This window comes from Pseudopodoces humilis, chromosome 16, assembly GCF_049639895.1.
Source record: "Pseudopodoces humilis isolate 2021_Gansu_Grassland_sample_001 chromosome 16, ASM4963989v1, whole genome shotgun sequence".
Taxonomy (NCBI): Eukaryota; Metazoa; Chordata; class Aves; order Passeriformes; family Paridae; genus Pseudopodoces; species Pseudopodoces humilis.
The window spans coordinates 4627164-4646895 of record NC_142215.1 but is presented as its reverse complement, the minus strand read 5'-3'; the positions used below and the strand labels follow the sequence as shown (position 1 = coordinate 4646895).

The following is a 19732-nucleotide window of genomic DNA, read 5'->3' as shown; positions in this document are numbered from 1 at the left end:
CTTGGAGGAGAAGTGAAAAGCTGTTTTCACATCAGTTTTACTCCTCGGTTCCTAGCTTGGGATGTCTTTCCTCCCTCCCAGCAATCAGCATCATTTAAAGTGCGGTTCAAACTTTCTCTCGCTGCTCTGACTTAGCTCTCTGCAGTCTCATCCTATTTTCTGCTAAAGACAAATACGCGGAGAGAATGTAGCATGTGAACACGGGCCAACCATCACGGATTCGAGGCAAAATAATAATAATAATAATAATAATAATAATCCCGAGCATCCCCACAGAACGTATTTTAACGTCGCATGGCAAAGCCCTGCCCTACTCCCGGCTTTCTGCCCTTTGGCACTCAGATATTTGCTTGTCTCCAGCAAAGTTTTCTTTAATCCGCCGAGACACCCCAGGGCTGTACCTGAGCCACGGCTAAATTGCTCTCTTCGACCGATAAAATCCAGCAGCAGCAACTCCCCAACTTCAATACTTAAAGCAAGGGCTGATTTTAGTCATTTTGTCATTTGCAGAAATGCTGCATTATTTTATTTTTTTTAATTTTTTTTATGCCACTTGTGGTCACCCTCGAATGGCAGTAATCTGTAGATTACATATTACGAGCCTTGTCATTACGTGGATAAAACGAGGTGGTTAAACGCTAAAATCCATTTTACTCACCACATTTGCTTGTGGGGAGGGAGGGGGGCGGGAAGGAGAGGGGAGAACAAACTTGTAGGAGAAGGATTTAAACCCCTCGGATGGGAGCTGGATGTGCTGTCAGAGCCCTCTCTGCCTGGTGGTTACACGGGCTGGGGACCCCTCAACTTCACCTCCAAGGCAGGCGCCCGGTTACTCCAGCCCTCTCCCTCGCTTCTGAGCCTTTTGTCCCCATTTTCGTGGTATCTCAGCTTTGCTCCACAGAGGCGACTTTTCTCTGCCTCTCCTGGATTTGCTCTGTAGCATTTCTAGGCTCCTACTCTCCAGCTCTCCCCCCGTTTGCCTCTTTCATCTGTGTCCCTGATCCCTCTCCAGCTGATGTGATTCTTTAGAAATGTGGGTCTTATCCCGTCCCTACCTTTGCCGGCTCTGATTAGATATTATTTTTTCATTGGCTCTGCTACAATGGGTTCCTCCCTTTAATCTCTCGGTATATTTTCCCCCTCCCGGTATAACCAAATCCATGAAATTCACAGCCTCTCTCTTTGACACGACTGGTTCGTCTAATCACTCCATATCGATTTCCCTAACTCTTTTCATCCAGCTGAAGACACATTTTAAAACACTCCAAGCCAGAGTGTGCTCTTTGCTTTATACACACTAATAAAATGATTTACCCTTCTCTCTCTGCTCTCCTCACAGGAGAAAATCGTTCAAGTCGCGGCTATTTGTGTGTGATCAGTAAATATTTAGTGTGGCGACATCCTCAGCTCCTCTCCTGATCAATACGCAACCCAACAGGAGGTGGACTATTGTCCGGGTAGTGACTTGCTGAGATCTCCTTTAGATGAATTCTTTGCCCCCCATACTGTCTGTTATGATTTATCCTCGAAGGTGACCAATAAAGAAAAACTGAGTCTTTAAAAACGTCTGTTTCTAACCTGTTTACCGTGCCATTAAAGCACCTAAGCAAGGAATGGCTTATTCATCCCCGTCTCCCACATCCCTGGGATGGGCTGGCACACGCAGAGCGCTGCTGGAAAATGGGGCTCAAAGCGGGCAGCCCCCGCACGGCTGCTCTGCACCCCCGAAACCCCCGAGCCCCTCTTGCCCGACCCCTCCAGCCAAAGCCCGTCCTCTCTCTGCGCTGCAGTGTCACGGCAAAAGGGCGATTCCCCGCTCGCACCCTGCAGCACCTTCGGGCACAGGGCTCGCTCCCACAGCTCATCCTCAGCCGCTGGGAACGGCGTGGCCAGGGATGGAGGGTGCCCCAGCAACTTCCAGCCCTCCTCCCCCCTCCTCCTCATCGCATCCCGCCGCTCTGCCCGTCCCTGTCCCAGCACCAGGCTGAGGCAGGGCTGGGGGCTCAGGGGTTTTTTGTTTGTTTGTCTGGTTTTTTTTGTTTGGGGTGCTTTTTTTGAACGACATGGAAAATCTGCAGTGAAGGAAAAAATAATAATAATAATAATAATGGAAATGGAGAAGAGCTTAAAGCCCGTTTCCTGTGGTTAACCATAAAGAGAGCTTTCCCAGAGTGATAAAATGGGCAGCAAGAGAAGTTGGCGTGTGTGTGTGTGTATGTTTTATCCTGATGTGCTATTTCACCCCTGGGAAAGCCAGTGGCTCCCCTTGCAATTAGCCCAGGAGTGTGCTGTGCCCGGTGAGAGGTCCGAGACAGCAGTGCTGCTGTGTGGGTGCCTCCACACAATGGCTACACGGTGATATCTGCATCGTCTGTGTGTGCTCGCTCACACCATGTCCTGCAGCCCACAGAGGTGCCCAGATATTTATTTTATTCCCGTGCGTGTGCGTTTGCACCTCAGCTCTAGGTCGAAGGCGTTTATCTCTGCAAATGGGCATTGCCTGCACAGGCGCTTCATAAATCCAGGGCTGTGTATTACAGATGTGCGACTGTTATTCAAATGTAAAACCAGCTACATCCACCTGTTAACTTTGTTTAGAAACCACTTTCACTAATGGCTTTTCGCTAACTTATTCAGCCCGTTACTGGAGTATAGGAGGCAATGGAGGGGAAAAATCCATATGAAACCCTGCTCACAGCCTCTCTTCGAGAGGACACTTTCCACACCTTGCCTAGACAGGGCTCCTATAGAGCGCTTATCTCTCGAATATATCTTTATACTAATGCATACTTAATTGGTCTGTCTTGACTGTCCATATAAAACAATTTAATTAGGGTGCTTTCTGCTTTGGAAAGAAAGAAAAAAAAAATCTGCCCAGCATTTATTGTATTTAGCACCAATACAGGCAGAAAATGTTGCACAAGTTTTTGGTTGAAAGAGCACCTATGTGTCCATTGAAGGGCGTTGATCCGAAAAGACAGAGAGGACAAGTAAAATCGATTTGAAGCAACCCTCTCTGTCCCTTTCACACCATTCAGACACTCCATTCCTTCTAAGACAAAGACCCAGCGCCTTGGGAATGCTGGCAAGGGAGGGGGGGGGGGGGAGAAAAAGGAGGAAAAAAGGAAAAAAGAGGAAAAAAAAGGAAAAAAGCTTCAATCCCCCCAAGCAAAAGGGAGAGCTCTGAAATTCCTTCATATTGCTGTTATTTACCCCCGAAGATATGTTCAACTCCAGGATTTTCTTCAATTCGAGGTCTAACACTGCTGCTGCGAGGAATGTCCCTGGAAGGGGAGGAGGTAATTATGGCTATTAGTGCTGCGAGCCCAGCCGCAACCTTGGTCACTCGCAGGCTTTTAGGGTTAAAATAGCCCTCACCTCTGACCCCTGAGGAGCAAAGTTGTAGCTATTGCCACAAGTTGGGCCAAAGTTTTCAAATCCAGGGCTGGGCAGCACCGGAGGGGGCAAACTTCTCCCTGGAATTATTTTTGGTTGGGATTTAAATCATCTTTAGTCTATTTAATTGCCTTTCCCTCCTCCTTTGGCCAAACAATCCCTTTCGGAGAGGTGGGGGGGATTTCAAAATGCCATGCTCTCGCTACCTTTCCCACTGCTCTTTCCATTTAGGTTTAATTTGGCAGATTGTTTTCAAGCATGAAAATGGTTATCATCAAACTGAATTACTGGGTCAGCCTCTCATCCAGAGATCTCAAGAATAAAAAGGGAGGCGGGGTGGGGGGGTCGGTCAGGGGGCTCCCCCCTTTAGGCTTTCCCCGTCATGACCCATCCAGCTTCACAGAAATAGGAACATTTGGGAAAAAATGAAGAAAGGACAAAAAGCTTGGATTTGTCTCCTGTGCTTTCTGCACACCTTCACGATCCTCCTCTGCAAGGGGGGATTTTGGAAGGAGGGCCGGGGGGTTGCTCAAACTGAGGAGGGGAGGGAGCCCACAGATGTAAGTACCCCTCTGACAATAATAAAAATTCATTCAAGTGGGCTATGTCTCCATCTTCCATGTACTGATTAGACTTAACAAGAGTGGAAACTTGTGTAGACCATATTTATGGTATTAACAAGCAGTTAAAAGATTTATCCTTCTTCTGATCAATATTGTTCGTGGCCGGTCCTTCCCCCCCACCCCCCGGGCCCTCCCCGAAGGCTGCAATGACAATCGCCTTCATACTTTTTCATCACCGATCGAGGTGGCAAAACCCTTTTGTAATTTTCATTAGCCCAGTAAACATGCAATTAACATGCAGCACTGTGGTTAACTTAATTCCTGTTTTAAGGCAAGGACAAGCAAGAAATGGAAGAGCGTTTGTTCCATTTGTCAAGTATGACACACTCCCTACCCTAACAGTTTCTTAAAATAAAAGCTCGGCTCCCCACCACCACGACCACCACCCCTCTTTCCAGAAACCCCCCACACTGATACACACACATACACAAAAAGAAGCAGGAATCCATTAGTTGGAGAGTATTCTCCTGCCAAATGCGGTATAATGTATTCCAAATTTTCCCAAGCCCTCACTGTACCGGGGTCCCGTTCCCCCCACTCCCCCCCTCCCATCCCGGGGAAGGGGGCTGACTCGCTGATATTTCTCGTGGGTGAAAGATTCAGCCTTTTCCTAACCGTATTTTTTTTTTTTAATAAAATAAAACTAAACGTGCTTCCCATGACTAAAAGTTGCCATGTTTGTGAAGGGGGTGGGGAAAAATGTCTCCAAGGGTTTCAATTAGCAACAAATGATTATTGCAACGGATTTTTGGTAATGAAAAAATGTGGAGTACCTCTTTCGAGCTGGGATCTCAGGGGCAGTGAGAGAGAGAGAGGGGGGGAGAGGGAGAGAAGGAGAGAGAGAGAAAGAGATTGCTGATTAGCTCGGATTCTTTCCCAACTTGCTTTAGCGTGTGCTTGCGTTCCCTGCCGACCCTACACAGGACACTATATATTTTTTCCCCTTCGGTGCATGTGTTGATAGTCCAGCCTGTAGTTGTTTGCGGTTGGCTTTTTTTTTTCCTTTTCGTTTTTTTTTTTTTTTCCTGCCGGGGAGGGGGGAGGTGGGAAAGGGGGGAGGGGGGGGCTGAAATCAGTCGCATCCATCCTACCCCCACAGTCATTAACTTAGGAGATTTCCCTCTCTTATTTTTTTTTTCTCCCCAATTGGAAGGGTGGGTTGTGAATATTTTTCCCTTTTTTTTCCTTTTTTTTTCTTTTTCTTTCTATTTTTTTTTTTTTTTTTTAAGTCTCGCCTTTCCAGCTCCAAACAAGGTGTAGCGAGACGCTCTTCCTTCTAAGGAATGAAATGAGACAAGGATCACTCAAAGACATCTCCTACCTTGGGCTTGGGGATTTTTTCTTAAAGGCAAGGCGCACATTCCTAAGCAGCTGTGTACAAAGCCCCCCCTGAAATCTTGTCTGTGTAAAGTTAGAGTGTGTTCAGGGTGTTTTTTTTTTTTCCTCTCTCTCCCAAGGCTGATCGCTAATAATACATCGAAAGCACTTCCCTTTAGGTTGTGGGAAATCTATTCCCTTCACCTTGCTTCCTTTTTTTCCCCCCCTGAAGGCTGTAACTTTACTTTTTTTTTTTTTTTTCGCTCTCTCTCTTTTTTTTTTTTTTTTAATCAGTTTGCACAATCGCTTAGATAAACACCAAGAAGGAGACTTCTCTTTAATTACCCAACGCACATCTTTCTGGGGGGCAAACAGCGGTCTGATTTTTTTTTTTTTATTTGTTTGTTTCACCTGCCAAACTAAAGGAGAGGTAGAAAAAGGAAGATGCAAGCGATTTGGGACCTTGAACAAGGCAAATATGGTTTTGGTATGTTTACTTATAGTTTTTTTTCTTCTTCTTTGACACTTTTTTCGGGCAATGTGTTGTGATTCTTGTGTTTCTCTTTTAAGGAAAACAAAAAATCCAAAAAAGCAAATGTTAGCTAACGTGCGTCTTAAACGATCGTTTCTAAGGTTACGTGGGTTGCTCTAAGGAGGGGAAGAGGGGAGGGGGGCAGACCCAAGTATGTGTAATTGCAGCACCATCAGTTAGCACGTCCTTTAGCTAAATAAAGCAAAGCAGCAAACAAACAAACAAGCGAACAAACCCAAGGAGCGGACCCGGCTTCCAGGTCCGAGGCAAAGCGCCTCCAAGTCATTTCCCCAGGAGCAGCGGCCGGCGCTGCCGCCCCTGCCCGGCGCCGGGGCTGCTCGGGGGGAGCGCGGACCGACCTGCTCCGGAGGGTGGGAGGGCAGGACGAGGCTCTTAACTTAAGTGATAGGTATTAAACTGCCCGGGATCGCGTCGCCGTGTGCAGCTGGCAGCGGGGATTTTTGGGGAGGGGGAGGAAAAAAAAAAAAAAAAAAAAAAAAGTCGGTGGTGAAGGTAGAGCGCCGAGATCCCCTCTCCCCCTCCGGTCCTTTCCCTGGCTAAGCAAGTACAATGGAAAGAAGCTGGAATATACTCACCATCCGAAGGTGTGGTTGGCAGTTCGGCTGAGGCTTTAAGGCAATTATTTATCCTTTTTTTTTTTTTTTAAGTATTATTGCAAAAGACGTAGATCTGACTTTAAGCAGCAGAAGTGTTTTGCTCTGACAACAGCAAGCGAGGCTTGGATCCTCGTTAAAAAAAAAAAAATCACAAAACAGGATTCCCCCCCCCATCCCTTACCACTATCCCTTAAAAATACCTATTCGGCACAGCTCTCGCAGAAACCCTGATGCAGAAATCTTATAGTCCGGTCTAGGAGTGCCCAAGCCAATTAATTTTAAATCCTTAGGAATTAATCAGATTAAAATGTACAGAAGTTTCATTCTCGTATGCATACGTGAGCCAAAAGTCGTTTCCCTTTAAGAGATCCTTTTCTTTTAAAGTTGAATTTTAGGCAGATAAGAGACTTACACTAGGGGGCAGCCAGATACTGTACTTGCTCCAATCTTAAGCAATTTTTTTTCCTCTCTCACAGCATATGCTCTGATTTAGCACTGTAAATTTTTCAGAGGACCCAACTCTGACAGCCCCTGGTGATTTTCAAAGTACCACAAGCCAGTGGTTAAAAATTGCATTGACTTGGAAGTTCAGAGGCACACAATAGGAGCCACTTTCCCTATTCATGGAACTTCAGTGTGGTGGAAGAGAAAAACACACACATACTACATTGAGGGAGAAGAGGAATTCATTGAATTCTGTTAGACGTAACTGCTTTCCACTGAGTTCAGAGCGAAACTCGGTATTTGTTCGATGCTGTATTCATATTGCGATTTAATCTAGAAAGAATTAGAGGACTGTTAGGCAGCTTTCTGCCAGGAAAGCAGCTTCCCCCTCCTTCCTCCTCTCTTTTTGAAACCTAAAGATTTACACCGGCTCTATCCCCAACTCTATTTTAGCAAAATAAATCCTTCCACTCCCTCTCATTAAAATAAATTTACATCTGCAGTAAAATGGCAGGAGGGATGCGTTTGTTTATTTGGAAAACCAATACGGTCTCACTTTTAAACCAGAGCATTTCTATTGTCATTAGCCTCAGAGAAGGACAGTGGAGAATCTCCCCCTTCCTTGCGAGGCGCTCAGGTTTCGAGAATTATTTAGCGAAATTAGCTGCAGTTCATTTTTACATTCATCTCTTCTGTCTCAACCCACTCGCAGGGGTGTTTTCAAATAAATAGCAAAGCATCTAATGGTGCTAATAGATAGTTATATCGCTGTATCCCTCGAAGAGCAAATAGTTAATCTGGGGCATTCTTCATTAATGCTTGAGCAATCAGCGTATACGGCGGCTTTTAAGCGTGTATCAATGGTTTTTCATTTTTACGATCATACGTTCAAACTATTAATATTGTGCGCCCTGTTAAAACCGCTTTCTCTTCTGATTTCTGCATTTGTTAGGACGGCGTTTATGTTTTTTCATATGGTGAATTAATCCTGTTTACTTTGTCAGATTCGAGACAGGAAAGGTTGGTGTTGGGTTGTGGTTTGGGTTTTGGCTTTTATTTTTTTCCTCAGGAAATTCAACATCAGCAACAATCTGTGACTATTCTGCATTTTGAACCCCCACCTTCTCCTACCCTCCCCGAAAGGTGACCTCCTCAACTCTGGGTTGTTTGGAAATCCTAAGGCAGCTCCCCACATTTTAACCAGGAAAGATTCCTTTCCCACTTTCTGTCTTCCCAGTCCCTCCTGGTCACTGTTTCGGGTAAAGGTTATTTTTTTGCTCCATGAGGATCAATGGGAACGCTGCAGCCTTGTCTTTGAAATTGAGTCGCAAAACACATCTTCGCCCGTGGGGTCTGAACACACCGGGTTTCCAGGCAGGACACCCTCAAGTCGAGGTGCTTTTTACAACTTTCCAACCACCTCCGCACCTGCGGCTTTAGCCACATGTATTAATTCTGCGGCAGAAGTATGTGGGCATGCGGCAACATGAAAAAGTGTGTGTGAGGTGGTGAGGGGCAATTAATCCCTCACGGAGTTGTGCCCAGGTCTGTGTCCCCGCGGCCGTGCTTGGTGACCGGCTGGGATGTGAGCGCCCTTAGTCGCGTGTGTTCGCAGAGGAGGAATGGTCCGGCCGGGCATTTTTCTGTCTATGTTGACATGTTTTCTATTTTATCTCTCCGTCCCTTCGCTTGTTCGAGCGTCTTTTGGCCATTTTCACCGGGAGAAGGACTCGAGTCCCCGCTCAGCTGGCCAGTAGCTCCATTCAGCGGGAAATAAACACGTCCCAGTGCTTAGCTCTGCTACCTGTTCACGGTACAGCACCGAAGTCGTGTTACAGCGGCGGGGTACGTGTGGTCATGAAACCCCCGAACCCGCAAAACCCCGAAATAAAGTTAAAGGGCTGAGGCGAGCGGCGCCGCGGCGATGCCGAGCGAAAGGCACGGCTGTCACGCTCCGCGGAGCGGCGTGCCGGGCTTCGGTGCTGCCTGGAGCGGAGCCGTGGTCCCCTCGCTTCGGGGCGAACGGGAACGAGGAGCGCTCGGGCGGAGCCCCCGCGCCCCGCCGGGGCCGGGCTGTGCCGGCGGCCGGTCCCAGAGCTCCGGGCGCGGGCAGGCTCCGCTCGGCTCGGTGCAGCCCGGCCGGGCTCGGCGCGGCTCCGCGGGCGGCCGGGGCACGGCTCGGGCGGGCGGCGGGACACGGAGCGGCCGCGGCGAGCGCAGGTGCCCGGAGCGGGGCCGGGGGGCTCCGCCGTGAGACCTCCGGCGGGCGCCAGCCCGCACCGCGCTTCCCGCCCGCTTGCGGGGAACCTGCGGCCGCCCCTTCCCCGCGGCGGCGGCGGCGGCAGCGCCGGGGCTCGGCTTCACTTCATTCCGTGGAGTTTTACCTCGCTTTTGCGCCCGCTTTCCGCTTTGCACCCGCCGCCCCCTCCGACCCCCGAGGCCGTGCCCCGGCGGGCAGCCCCAGGTGGGGCGGCGGCGGCGCCGCGCTCCGCACGCCGGGCTCGCCTTAACCCCTGGCCCCGGCGGGGCGTGAGGGCGCGGGGCGGCGGGCGCGGGGCGGCGGGCGGCGCTAGGGCCGCGCGGGCGGCGGCGGCGGCCATGGCGGGCCGCGCAAGGGGGGCGCGGCCCAATGAGGGCCGGGGGGCGGGGCGCGCGCTCCTGGCCAGTCAGGCGCCGGCCCGGTTGCCTTATAAGGCGCGCGGTCGCCATGGCGACGCGCGCTGAGTTGCAGCAGCCGTGTCAAAGTTCACTCTCCCGCCAGCGGGGCGAGCGGCCGGCGGGGAGCGCGCTCGCCGCTCCTCGGCCCACACGCCGCCCGCACCGCCCGCCCGCCCCGCCCCGCGCCGCCCCTCCCCGTCGCCGCGAGGGGAGGGGAGCGGGGGGGAGCCCCTGCTTTTTTTTTTTTGGGGGGGGGGGGGGGGGGGCGCTGGCGCGCTCTCCCCGTGGTGATTTTTTTCCCCTCCTCCCTCCCTCCCCGGCTGAGGAGCGATGCTGCGCGCTGGGTTATGATCCTTCCCTCTCTCTCTCTCTCTCTCTCTCTCCCTCCTCCTCCTCCTCCTCCTCCTCCTCCTCCTCCTCCTCCTCTCCTCCTCCTCCTCCTCCTCCTCCTCCTCCCGCTCCCCTCTTTTATCATCCTGGCTGGCTGGGCGCTGCTGCGCTGGCGAGTTGACTCCTTCCCTCCCCCCCGCCCCGCGGCCCCCCTCCCCCTGCCCGCGCCGTGAGCACCGGCGGCGCGGAGGCGAGAGCCCACTTGCGAGGCGGCAGAAGCAGCATAAGGCAGCGCGGCGGCGGCGGCAGCGGCGGCGGGAGCGGCGGCGGCGGGAGCGGCGGCAGCAGCACCCGAGCGGCGGCGGGAGCGGGAGCGGCGGCGGGGACGCGGCGCGGCGGGAGCGGCGAACCGGCGGAGCGGGGCAGAGCGGAGCAGAGCGGCGGCGCCGGAGAGGAGGAGGAGGAACAAATAAACAATCATAATAATAATTCATAATAATCGTAATCGTAACGATAATAAGAATTTTTTTATAAAACAAAAAAAAAAAAAAGAGAGCGAGGAGGAGGAGGAAAAAAAAAAAAGCCAACAGCCCCCCCACACCCCCGAGCCCAAAAGAGGGAGCGAGTGAGAGCAAGAGCGCAGCGGCCGGGCGGAGCGGCGGAGAGGAAGAATTAAAGCGAGCGAAGGAGGGAGGAGAGACAGAGCAGAGAGAGAGGAGGAAAGAGGAGGAGGAGGAAAAAAAAAAGCCCACAAAAACAAAGCGATCGCAGTTGATGTTGCTGCTGCAAGCTGGACTTCCAAAAACTACGGCGAGACCGACCGCTCTCCGCGCCGAGAAGAGTCTCCTCCGCTGTGCGTGTTTTTTTCCGCTGTGTGTGTAATCTTTAACCTTTTATTCATTCTTATTTTGATGGCTTTCCTGAATGGCTGACTGCGAGCTTCCCTGGACCTGGCCCCCAGACACCCGCCTCTCCTCCTTCAACTACTCTGCTGCAGATCAGCTCTAAGAGAGAGAGAGGGAGATCTTTGAAGAGATTTTTTTTTTTTTTTCTCCTCTCTCTCTCTCTCTCTCTCCCCCTCTCTCCCCCACCCCCACCACCCCTTTACTTTGCTCTCCTGGAGCCCAGACAATCGACTCGCACCTCGCCCCCCCGCACACACACCTCCATCGCCCCGTGCTTCTGCACCTTCGCCGGTACCGGGAGATCCCCCCCACCCCGACCCTCCTGAAAAAAAAAAAAAAAAAAAAAAAAAAAAAAAGGCAAAACAACAAAAGAGAGAGAGGGAAAGAGAGAGAGAGAGAGAGAGGGGAGGACAAAAAATAAAAAGACTGCTGCAAAGCTGATCTGAAAAGCAAAGCAAACAAACTTTGAAAATAAAGGGGGAACAGGAAGTTTGGCAACGGTGTCCAATAGATATGGCAATGGTAGTCGGTGCGTGGCGAGACCCCCAGGACGATGTGCCCGGAGCTCAGGGAACGCAGCCTTCGCAAGCCCCGCCGGTGCAGGGACCCCCGGCCGGGGCCCCGCACACCCCACAGACCCCGGGGCCCGGGGGCCCTCCCAGTACGCCAGCCCAGACCAACCCGCCGAGCCAGCAGAACCAAGGAGACAAGCAGCAGCAGCAGCAGCACATTGAATGTGTGGTTTGTGGGGACAAGTCTAGTGGCAAACATTATGGCCAGTTTACCTGCGAGGGTTGCAAGAGTTTCTTCAAGCGGAGTGTAAGGAGGAATCTCAGCTACACTTGTCGTGCCAACAGGAACTGTCCCATTGACCAGCACCACCGCAATCAGTGTCAGTACTGCCGCCTCAAAAAATGCCTCAAAGTTGGCATGAGACGGGAAGGTATTGGGATTTCATTTGTTTTGCAATTTTTTTTTCACTCGCTGCGTTTTGGGGTTTGTTTGGTTTTTCTTTTTTTATTATTCTTAAATAATATATATAATTACTCTTAGTATTTTTAACCTTCCTCTCCAAACCCCAAACCCAACCAGAACCTTTCCTCCCCCCCAAACACCCCCCTCGAATAAACCGGCCAGAAACTTTCTCGTAATGAAAGAAAGCGGTGTTGGGGAGGGTGGGCAGGGAGGCAGGGGCTCTCGCATGCTTTCTCCTGCACTCGTAATTGATTTGTGTTTGTTTTGATTTTGCTGATGGAGGTTTATTGAAAGTGGATTTTTAGTTTCACGCTGCTTAGGAGCGAGATGATGATTCTGACGTGTGGTTACTTTTCCTTCGTGTTTCCTCCTGCATGCTCAGCCTTAGCCCCCGTCCCCCGAGCAGCCCTGTGTGTGTGTGTGTGTCTGTGCGTGTGTGTACACACACACACACGGAGCCTCCCGAGATGTACGCACACACACACACACACACACACACACACACACATATATATATATCCTCCAGCACCCTGCCTTAGATTGCAATTTTACACAGGCGGTTCAAATTACTATTACAATGGGACTCACCCTACCGAGGCTCTACAGCACTCCACTGTGGATTCCCAGCCGGATTTTTTTCCTCCTTTAAAAATATATGTACACACACACACATCTCCACGCGTGTGTGTGTGTGTGTGTATACACACTGCCGTGTGCCTGCCTTTCCTGGCTGTTACTACCTCACTTTTCTCTTCTTCCTCTTATTTTCTTGTTCCTCCAGGAGAGGCAGGAGGGGGTAGAAGGGATGGGGTGGGGGGTGTAAGGAGCAGTCCAGAAGTAAGTGTGGGGTGCTCGGATCTCTGCAAGTGGAGTCTTTGTGATATAAAATTAGACGGGAAATGTGAGCCTGCAGTTTTCCAGTGCGTGCTCTGTGTCTGGACGCTGCTATGTAGGTTAAGGGTGAGGGGGCTTGGGACTCGCCGGGCTCCTCTCTTTGTGTTTCTGCAAGAGTAACTAACCTTGGAATACAGGCGATAACAAATATAAATCAAGCACATTTTTAGGCGTTCTCCCTTCTTGTCGTCTCTCTGCCTCTGAGCCCTTTTTCTCTCTCCTTTTTCTCTCGCTGTCACCGTGTAAATTTATTAACAAAATGAAAGGCCCACTTTCCATGGGCAGCGGGGGAAGGTGCCTTTGGATAATGCCCTCAGCCTCACCAGGGGACCTGCCGGGGATGTTGTGGGGTGATTTTGCCTCCTTTGGTATTTTTTACGAGAGTGGAGGATATATAATACCAGCAGCAACAATGTATTCAGTGGGCGAGAAACGCGTGTGGGACCAGAGCCGGGGATTTCGAACTGAAGTGTTTCTTCCTTCTCCCCTCCTCCTTCCCCATCCCGCTCCCCCAGCCTCAAATCAATGAACTGTTTTAGGTGTAATGGAGAAAAACCACACAAAGACGTATCCTGCATCTCTTGAAGGAGGGGGTGGCGGTGGAGGGGAGGGGGGGATAACTGGACTGTGGTGTGTTTTGGGAAGTGAGGAGCCGGGCTCTCTCAGCAGCTCTGGCCGAGCCCACAGCGTCCCTCAGCTTTTATTGTTGCTTTGACTTGACCCGAGAACTGCGGAGCCTTAGAGCGGGGCTGGGGCTGAACTCTGGCTGGGAGAATGCATGTTCCCCCTGAAGCTGGCCGGGTCCGGGGTCACACAGGCACGCACAAGCACACAAAGCAGGCTGTATTTGAACCGATGGTCGCAATTCAGATATTAATAGCTGTAGTTTCTTCTTTATTTACTGCAGCGGTCCAGAGGGGCAGAATGCCACCCACACAGCCAACTCATGGTCAGTTCGCCTTGACAAATGGGGACCCTCTCAACTGCCATTCCTACCTATCCGGATATATCTCCCTTCTTCTGAGAGCAGAGCCCTACCCCACCTCCCGCTTTGGCAGTCAGTGCATGCAACCCAACAACATCATGGGCATCGAGAACATTTGTGAACTGGCAGCTAGGATGCTCTTCAGCGCGGTGGAGTGGGCCAGGAATATCCCCTTCTTCCCAGACCTCCAGATCACAGACCAGGTGGCCCTCCTGAGGCTGACCTGGAGCGAGTTATTTGTCCTCAACGCTGCCCAGTGCTCCATGCCCCTCCACGTAGCTCCGCTCCTGGCAGCTGCTGGCCTCCACGCTTCGCCAATGTCTGCTGACCGAGTGGTCGCCTTTATGGACCACATACGAATCTTCCAAGAGCAAGTAGAAAAACTGAAAGCATTGCATGTCGACTCTGCAGAATATAGCTGTTTAAAGGCCATAGTCCTCTTCACCTCAGGTAGGCGGCATTTCTTTGCTCCTTTTTTTTTTCTCCTTCCCCGGGCCCCCCTTGAGAACTGCTTGCTCTTGCAAAGTGTTATTGCCTGCACCCCATCCCCGCTCCCTGCCCCTCGAGAACCAGCGCGGTCTCTTTTCCTTTTAGGAAGCGGTACCCTGTGCTCTCCCCTGCAGGGCCTCGGATCCGAGCATCCCATCTTCCAGGGATTGCAAATCAGAAAAAAAAATGAAATAAAAATAATACACACACACACACACACACTTTTTTTTTTTTAATTTATATTTATTTTTTTTTTTAAAAGAAAAAAACCAGCCAAAATACACCCCAACCCTAGCTGAATAATGCTGGGGACTGGGAAAGAAGGGGCCCGGGAAGAGGCACCCATTCGCCACGAGAGACTGCGCTCTTCCCATTGAAAATAATATTTTATTTAACAGTATAGCTCTGGGTTGTTGCATTTAATGACACGCATCCAAACAGCAGCAAAATCTGTTTGATGTTGTTAAATACAAGTCGTCCTATCAGTGAAACCACTTTAAAAAGAGGATCATTTTATGGGCAGCCAGGAAGGGAAAAAAGCCCTGCAGGATTAAAAATTGAATTAAAAAAAAAAAAAAAAGTTAAATGCGCAAATCTGAGTTTAAAATATGTTCCCTGCCATCCCATAAAATAAAATAAATCAACTTTGCAAAGAGCTGTCTCTGATTTAAACAGAATGTGGCAGTGAGCAGTTCTGTGTCATTTAAGCTAAGGGGAAAAGTTTGCATTTATACCCAGCAGGAACTGCATAGTCCAAAGCGAGCAGCGGGTGCGAAAAGATCATTACCATAAGTAGACAGGGATAGTATGGAAAAGTAAGAGGAGGCTGAAGCTGCCGCTCCGCAGTGTAATTCCGGGGTGGCACAACCATGACTCTCCCGAGGAAAAGACCTCGAGGTGTTTCTTAGATAATCAAAGAGGGGAGGGGGGGGAAATATGTGTCAACTTTTGCTGCCTAGAAATAGTGCATGAGTTATAAAGCAATAATTGAGTGCGTTGTGAAATCTAATTAGCTTGCACTAGAGTTTAACCTGGGTGAGTAATAATCCTGATATTAACTCTGGAGGCTAAATTTTTTTTTTTTTTTTTTTTTTTTCCCTTCTGAGGGAAAGAAAAAAAAATCTGCTTGCTAATTTGTGCAATACGTTGTCTCAGATCACTAACTTTGAGGCTGCACCGGCAACCCAGTGTGCTGGAGCCCTCGAAGTTTGGGGATTAAATTTAAAAATACATATATTTCGCCTGTAACTCATTTGGACGCTTGGGAAAGTGGCCACGCGATAAACATATGAATGGAAGCAGGACCTGCAAAATAATTACTCATCAGAGTTTTTTAAAGCCTGATATCAGGAAACAGGAAAAAAATGTAGTTTATGTGGGAAAAGAAGGGCTCACAATCCGTTCCTTGTTGTGTTAAAGGGGGTCTGGGGAACGAAGTCATTTTCTGGACTTTGTCCAGGTTCTGGGTCGTGACCTAAACTTCCTTTTATATATTATTGCTTTACACATAAAAAACTTCTCCTTATTTTTTTTTTTTTTCCTTCTCCCCCCCAATTACTCATGCTAAATCCTAAGGTGATCAATGAGCAGGGCACATCTAGCCACAGGGAGACGGAGATCCCAAGTGGGAAGGGATGTCCGTGGGGTGCTTATTTTATTTTTCTATCGTTTTTCTAGAATGCATTTTCCTCTCCCTCGCTCAGCCGCTCAGAGAGGATCCCACACACGCTCACATCCCTCCCCAGCCCCTGCCCAGCTCACACCCACACCAAGGAGTTTATTTCCAATCCTGCCTTTTCTCCCAAATCACTTTTTTTTTTCTTTTTTTTTTTTTTCTTTTTTTTTTTTTTCCTTCTGAGAAAACAATCGTCCGATCCTGTCGTAACTGTTTAATTTATGACTATTTTCAAAATGGGAGGCCTGGCGTGTAAATTGCCTCCCAACTAGATAAACGTTTCTTGTTATCTGATTCTGGGGAAGACAGCCGCATGCAAAAAAATATAGGGTGATGCTTGCAGCTTCTGCAGCACCCCAATAACCCTCCCTGATGTAAAGCAGACGCACATAGATGCATATAATGTTTGCTGCAGCCTCTTTTAAGAGGGAGGGGGGAAAAATCTGGGTTCTAATGACTCGCAGAATATGCATGTGTTAGCCCTGTGCCTAGGAAAGCCACAGGGAGGTCAGGTCACAACCTGTGCTCTTTCAGCACAGACGTCTCTGATTTAAAGGGAACTTATTGTATTTTAGCGTATCAGGAAAAAAAAAAAAAAGAAAAAAAAAAAAAAAAAAGAAAAAAATGTCCAGACCCTATCAGGGAGTTTTCTTCTTGTAAGGGCCTTTAGGTTTAAAAAGAAGAAGAAGAGGAAAAAAAAAGAGGGGGGAGTGGAGGGGGGGGAAGAAAGAAAGAGAAAAGAAAAGAGGGGGGAAAAGAAACAGCTCAAATGAACAGAGAGATCACAGTTTGCATGGCTGCCTCTGAATAGGCTAAACTGACAAGATCAGTTTTAAAGGGCCACTTAAATCAGTTTCAAAGACTGAAGAAAAACGCGTTGTCTTCTTTGGGGGAGAATCTGTTGCTGGATCCGGGGCGCCATTATCTTTGGCTGGGCCAGTTTTTTATTATTATTATGATTTCTATCACTCTGAGTAGTATTCCTTCTCATCAGAGGGTTAGGCTCTCCCCAATTATTTTCCAAGGAGGGGGGGTGTGGAGAAATAGTGGCTCCCTTTCCCCCCTTTTGACTCAAGCCCTCCCCACCCCCCTAGCCTTTCCCCCAGAAAATACAGATATATGAAATTAGGCTTGGCCAGCACCTCCATGCCAACCCCTCAGGTCTGTCTTGCCATTAGAAATCTCGACTCTGGGAGCTGAGCTCAGTCCTAAAGGAGACCCTCTAGAAGAGAGAGAAATGCAAACACACACACACATGCACAGAGAGATTGTCCCTTTTGGTAAAACCCACTTAAACTCTGGGGGGCAAGGTGATGGCGCACGATCGACTCTTAAACCTAGGCATTTCAAAGAAAAAAAACCAACCTAAAAAGCATCAAATTAAAAATTAAAAAAAACAAAACAAAACACAAACCACCAAAACCTTTTTAATCTGATGATTGCTTTCTTTTTTTTTTTTTTTCTTTTCTTTCTTTTTTTTTTTTTTTTTTTTTTTTTTTTTTTAATACACTTTCTTCTAGATGCCTGTGGTCTCTCTGATGTAGCCCATGTTGAAAGTTTACAGGAGAAGTCACAGTGTGCTTTGGAAGAGTATGTTAGGAGCCAGTATCCCAACCAGCCAACACGATTCGGGAAGCTATTACTACGTCTCCCCTCCCTTCGCACTGTCTCCTCTTCTGTCATAGAGCAATTGTTTTTCGTCCGTTTGGTAGGTAAAACCCCCATAGAAACCCTAATCAGGGATATGTTACTGTCTGGCAGCAGTTTTAACTGGCCTTACATGTCCATTCAATAAAACATTCGAGAGAGAGGGAAAAGAATAAAAAATAAAAATAAAACAAGACAAAAATTTTAACAAAAAAATTTCAAAATTGAGAAGGGAGATGAGAGTGAAAGGAAAGCAAATGACATTTGGGTTCTGGTTGTTTCTTAAATTTCCTTCTGCTAAGAAAGGATGTAAAAGGATGTTACAAGTTTGCTAAGAGAAGACAGGAAAAAATTAATGGACTGTGAATTAAAAAAAGAGACTGTCAAATGAACTTTTACAGAATGCATTAAAAACTCCCGTGTTGTTCAGAAAAAAACTTGCTACTTATCATTTTTTTTGTAAAAAATAAAAAAGAGGGAAAGAAAATAAGAAAGAAGAAGAAAAGAAACGATGGTGGGCTTTTTCTTTTTTTCTTTTTTCTTCTTTTTTTTTTCTTTTTTGGGGGTAAACTTTTTAAAAAAATCTCGCTTAAAGTGCATTTAAAGGAAATTTGGAGAAAATTAGCAGAACGGAAGAAAGTAAGTCTTTTTTTTCCAAATTATTAATTGTCCTATGTGTCTATGTACCTATAGCTGTTCTTTTTTGTATTTTTCTGGTTTCAAACCAGTTTATTCTGTGGTTCTATAATAATTTTTGATATAACCTTGGCTTCTTTAAAAAAAAAAAAAATAAACTGTGTATCCTTAAAATATATGTTCTGAAAGAATTAAAACTGAGTCCACGAAAGTATCATAGGAAGAAAGGAAAAGAGAAAAAAAAAAAAAACCCTCAACAACACAATGATGGAAGCGCACTTAAGGTGGTGACCCAAAATCTAGCTTGAAGCTGAGAGAGCTATAATTATATAGACCCGAATGAACCACACGTGTCATATAACTCCCCCCAAATCTAGGTTTTTTGATATTTCGGACAGAAAATGAACTGTGGGGATTTATTATAGGTAGAAGGATTTTGTGTCCAAGACACACTACGGTTTTGATTTAAAAAAAAAAAGCAAAAAAACAAGCAAACAAGCAAAGTGAACTTTTGTAATTTGAATTGGGTTCCACATAGTTCATCATGAATTGTTATTAAACTCCTCTATCTGTTTGTATATTTGCAAGCCCTTTGTATTATAATAATTGTTGATATTTTCCCTTTTTAAAAAATACCATTGAAATCAGCATGACAAAATAACACTGTTGGCACTTATAGATAACGTGATTGATTCAGTATCTTAGAGTTTACAGTTTTGTGTTTAAAAAAACTGAAGGTTTTTTTTTTTTTTTAAGTGCAACATTTCTGTATACTGTAAAAGTTATAATAACTGAACTGTTTGGTCGAGTCTTTGTGTGTTATATTCCAAGGAAAATTGAAAGTATTCAGAAATTAAAATATTATTTGATATCTGAAACTTGTTTGGCTGTCATAAATGTCTTTCAGAAACCACATTACTTCTCTATAGTTTGCAGTCATTTAAGTCCATAGGCGATTGATTTGTTTACTTGTCACAGTAAGTTTGTAGCAGATGTGTTGTAGTGTATTTACCTGTTTAATTCCGGGATGGGGGTGGAGGACTTAAGTTCGTGGTTTATCTCTGGTTTTAGGAAGTACTATGCTGAAATGGTAAACCATCAACCCCCATTCATCTAATCCTCCTGTTAATTAAAAATGGATTTTCTGGAAGAAAAAAAAAAAAAAAAAAAGGCCCTTATTTTTGTCACACTTAAGTGCCTGCGTAGGAAAGGTATTGTTGTGAAAAAGTATTAGAAATCTGGAGATCAGTATCTATTTTATGATCAGAATGGGGCGAAAAATCTTTTGTAAATGTCTGACATACGCGCACAAGATCATTCAAGCAAGGTAATAGCAGTATTGTAAATATAGGTCAGTTGTTTGCAATGAGTTTTCTTTAAGTATGTGTGATTTTTTATAATACTCCGTAGTTGCCATCTATCGTTGTCATTGAGAGGTCTTCAAATGGAGTGGCTTTAGCTTCTAGCACTGAGGAGTCGGTTTTTAATGTATATATACTCTCAAGTGGATTTCTTTTTTTTTTTTTTATTATTATTATTAATTTTTTTTGAACCTTAGACTGTGAAAGCATGGCCACAGGTCATCTCTCTCTTTTCCATATGGGCTATA

At 47.3% G+C, this 19732-nt stretch overlaps 1 protein-coding gene across 2 annotated transcripts; it reads left to right on the top strand.

The window, feature by feature from the left end:
* The first annotated feature begins 5642 nt into the window (after positions 1-5642).
* Positions 5643-19001, top strand: NR2F2 (nuclear receptor subfamily 2 group F member 2). 2 transcript variants are annotated; one of them, XM_005521605.2, is made up of 3 exons: positions 5643-5823; positions 13599-14126; positions 17361-19001. In XM_005521605.2, the coding sequence occupies exons 1-3, from the start codon at positions 5781-5783 to the stop codon at positions 17633-17635; spliced, it is 846 nt and encodes a 281-aa protein (XP_005521662.1). In that variant the 5' UTR covers positions 5643-5780; the 3' UTR covers positions 17636-19001. The 2 variants fall into 2 exon arrangements, with proteins under 2 accessions (XP_005521662.1, XP_005521658.1); XM_005521601.3 differs by lacking the exon at positions 5643-5823 and adding an exon at positions 10294-11765.
* Positions 19002-19732: the final 731 nt, after the last annotated feature.

Excerpts from the sequence above, each read along its gene's own strand:
- NR2F2 (XM_005521601.3), top strand. The coding sequence starts at position 11,336 with ATGGCAATGGTAGTCGGTGCGTGGCGAGACCCCCAGGACGATGTGCCC. Across the intron at positions 11,766-13,598 it reads AGTTGGCATGAGACGGGAAG|CGGTCCAGAGGGGCAGAATG; the intron begins GTATTGGGATTT and ends TATTTACTGCAG. Across the intron at positions 14,127-17,360 it reads CATAGTCCTCTTCACCTCAG|ATGCCTGTGGTCTCTCTGAT; the intron begins GTAGGCGGCATT and ends ACTTTCTTCTAG.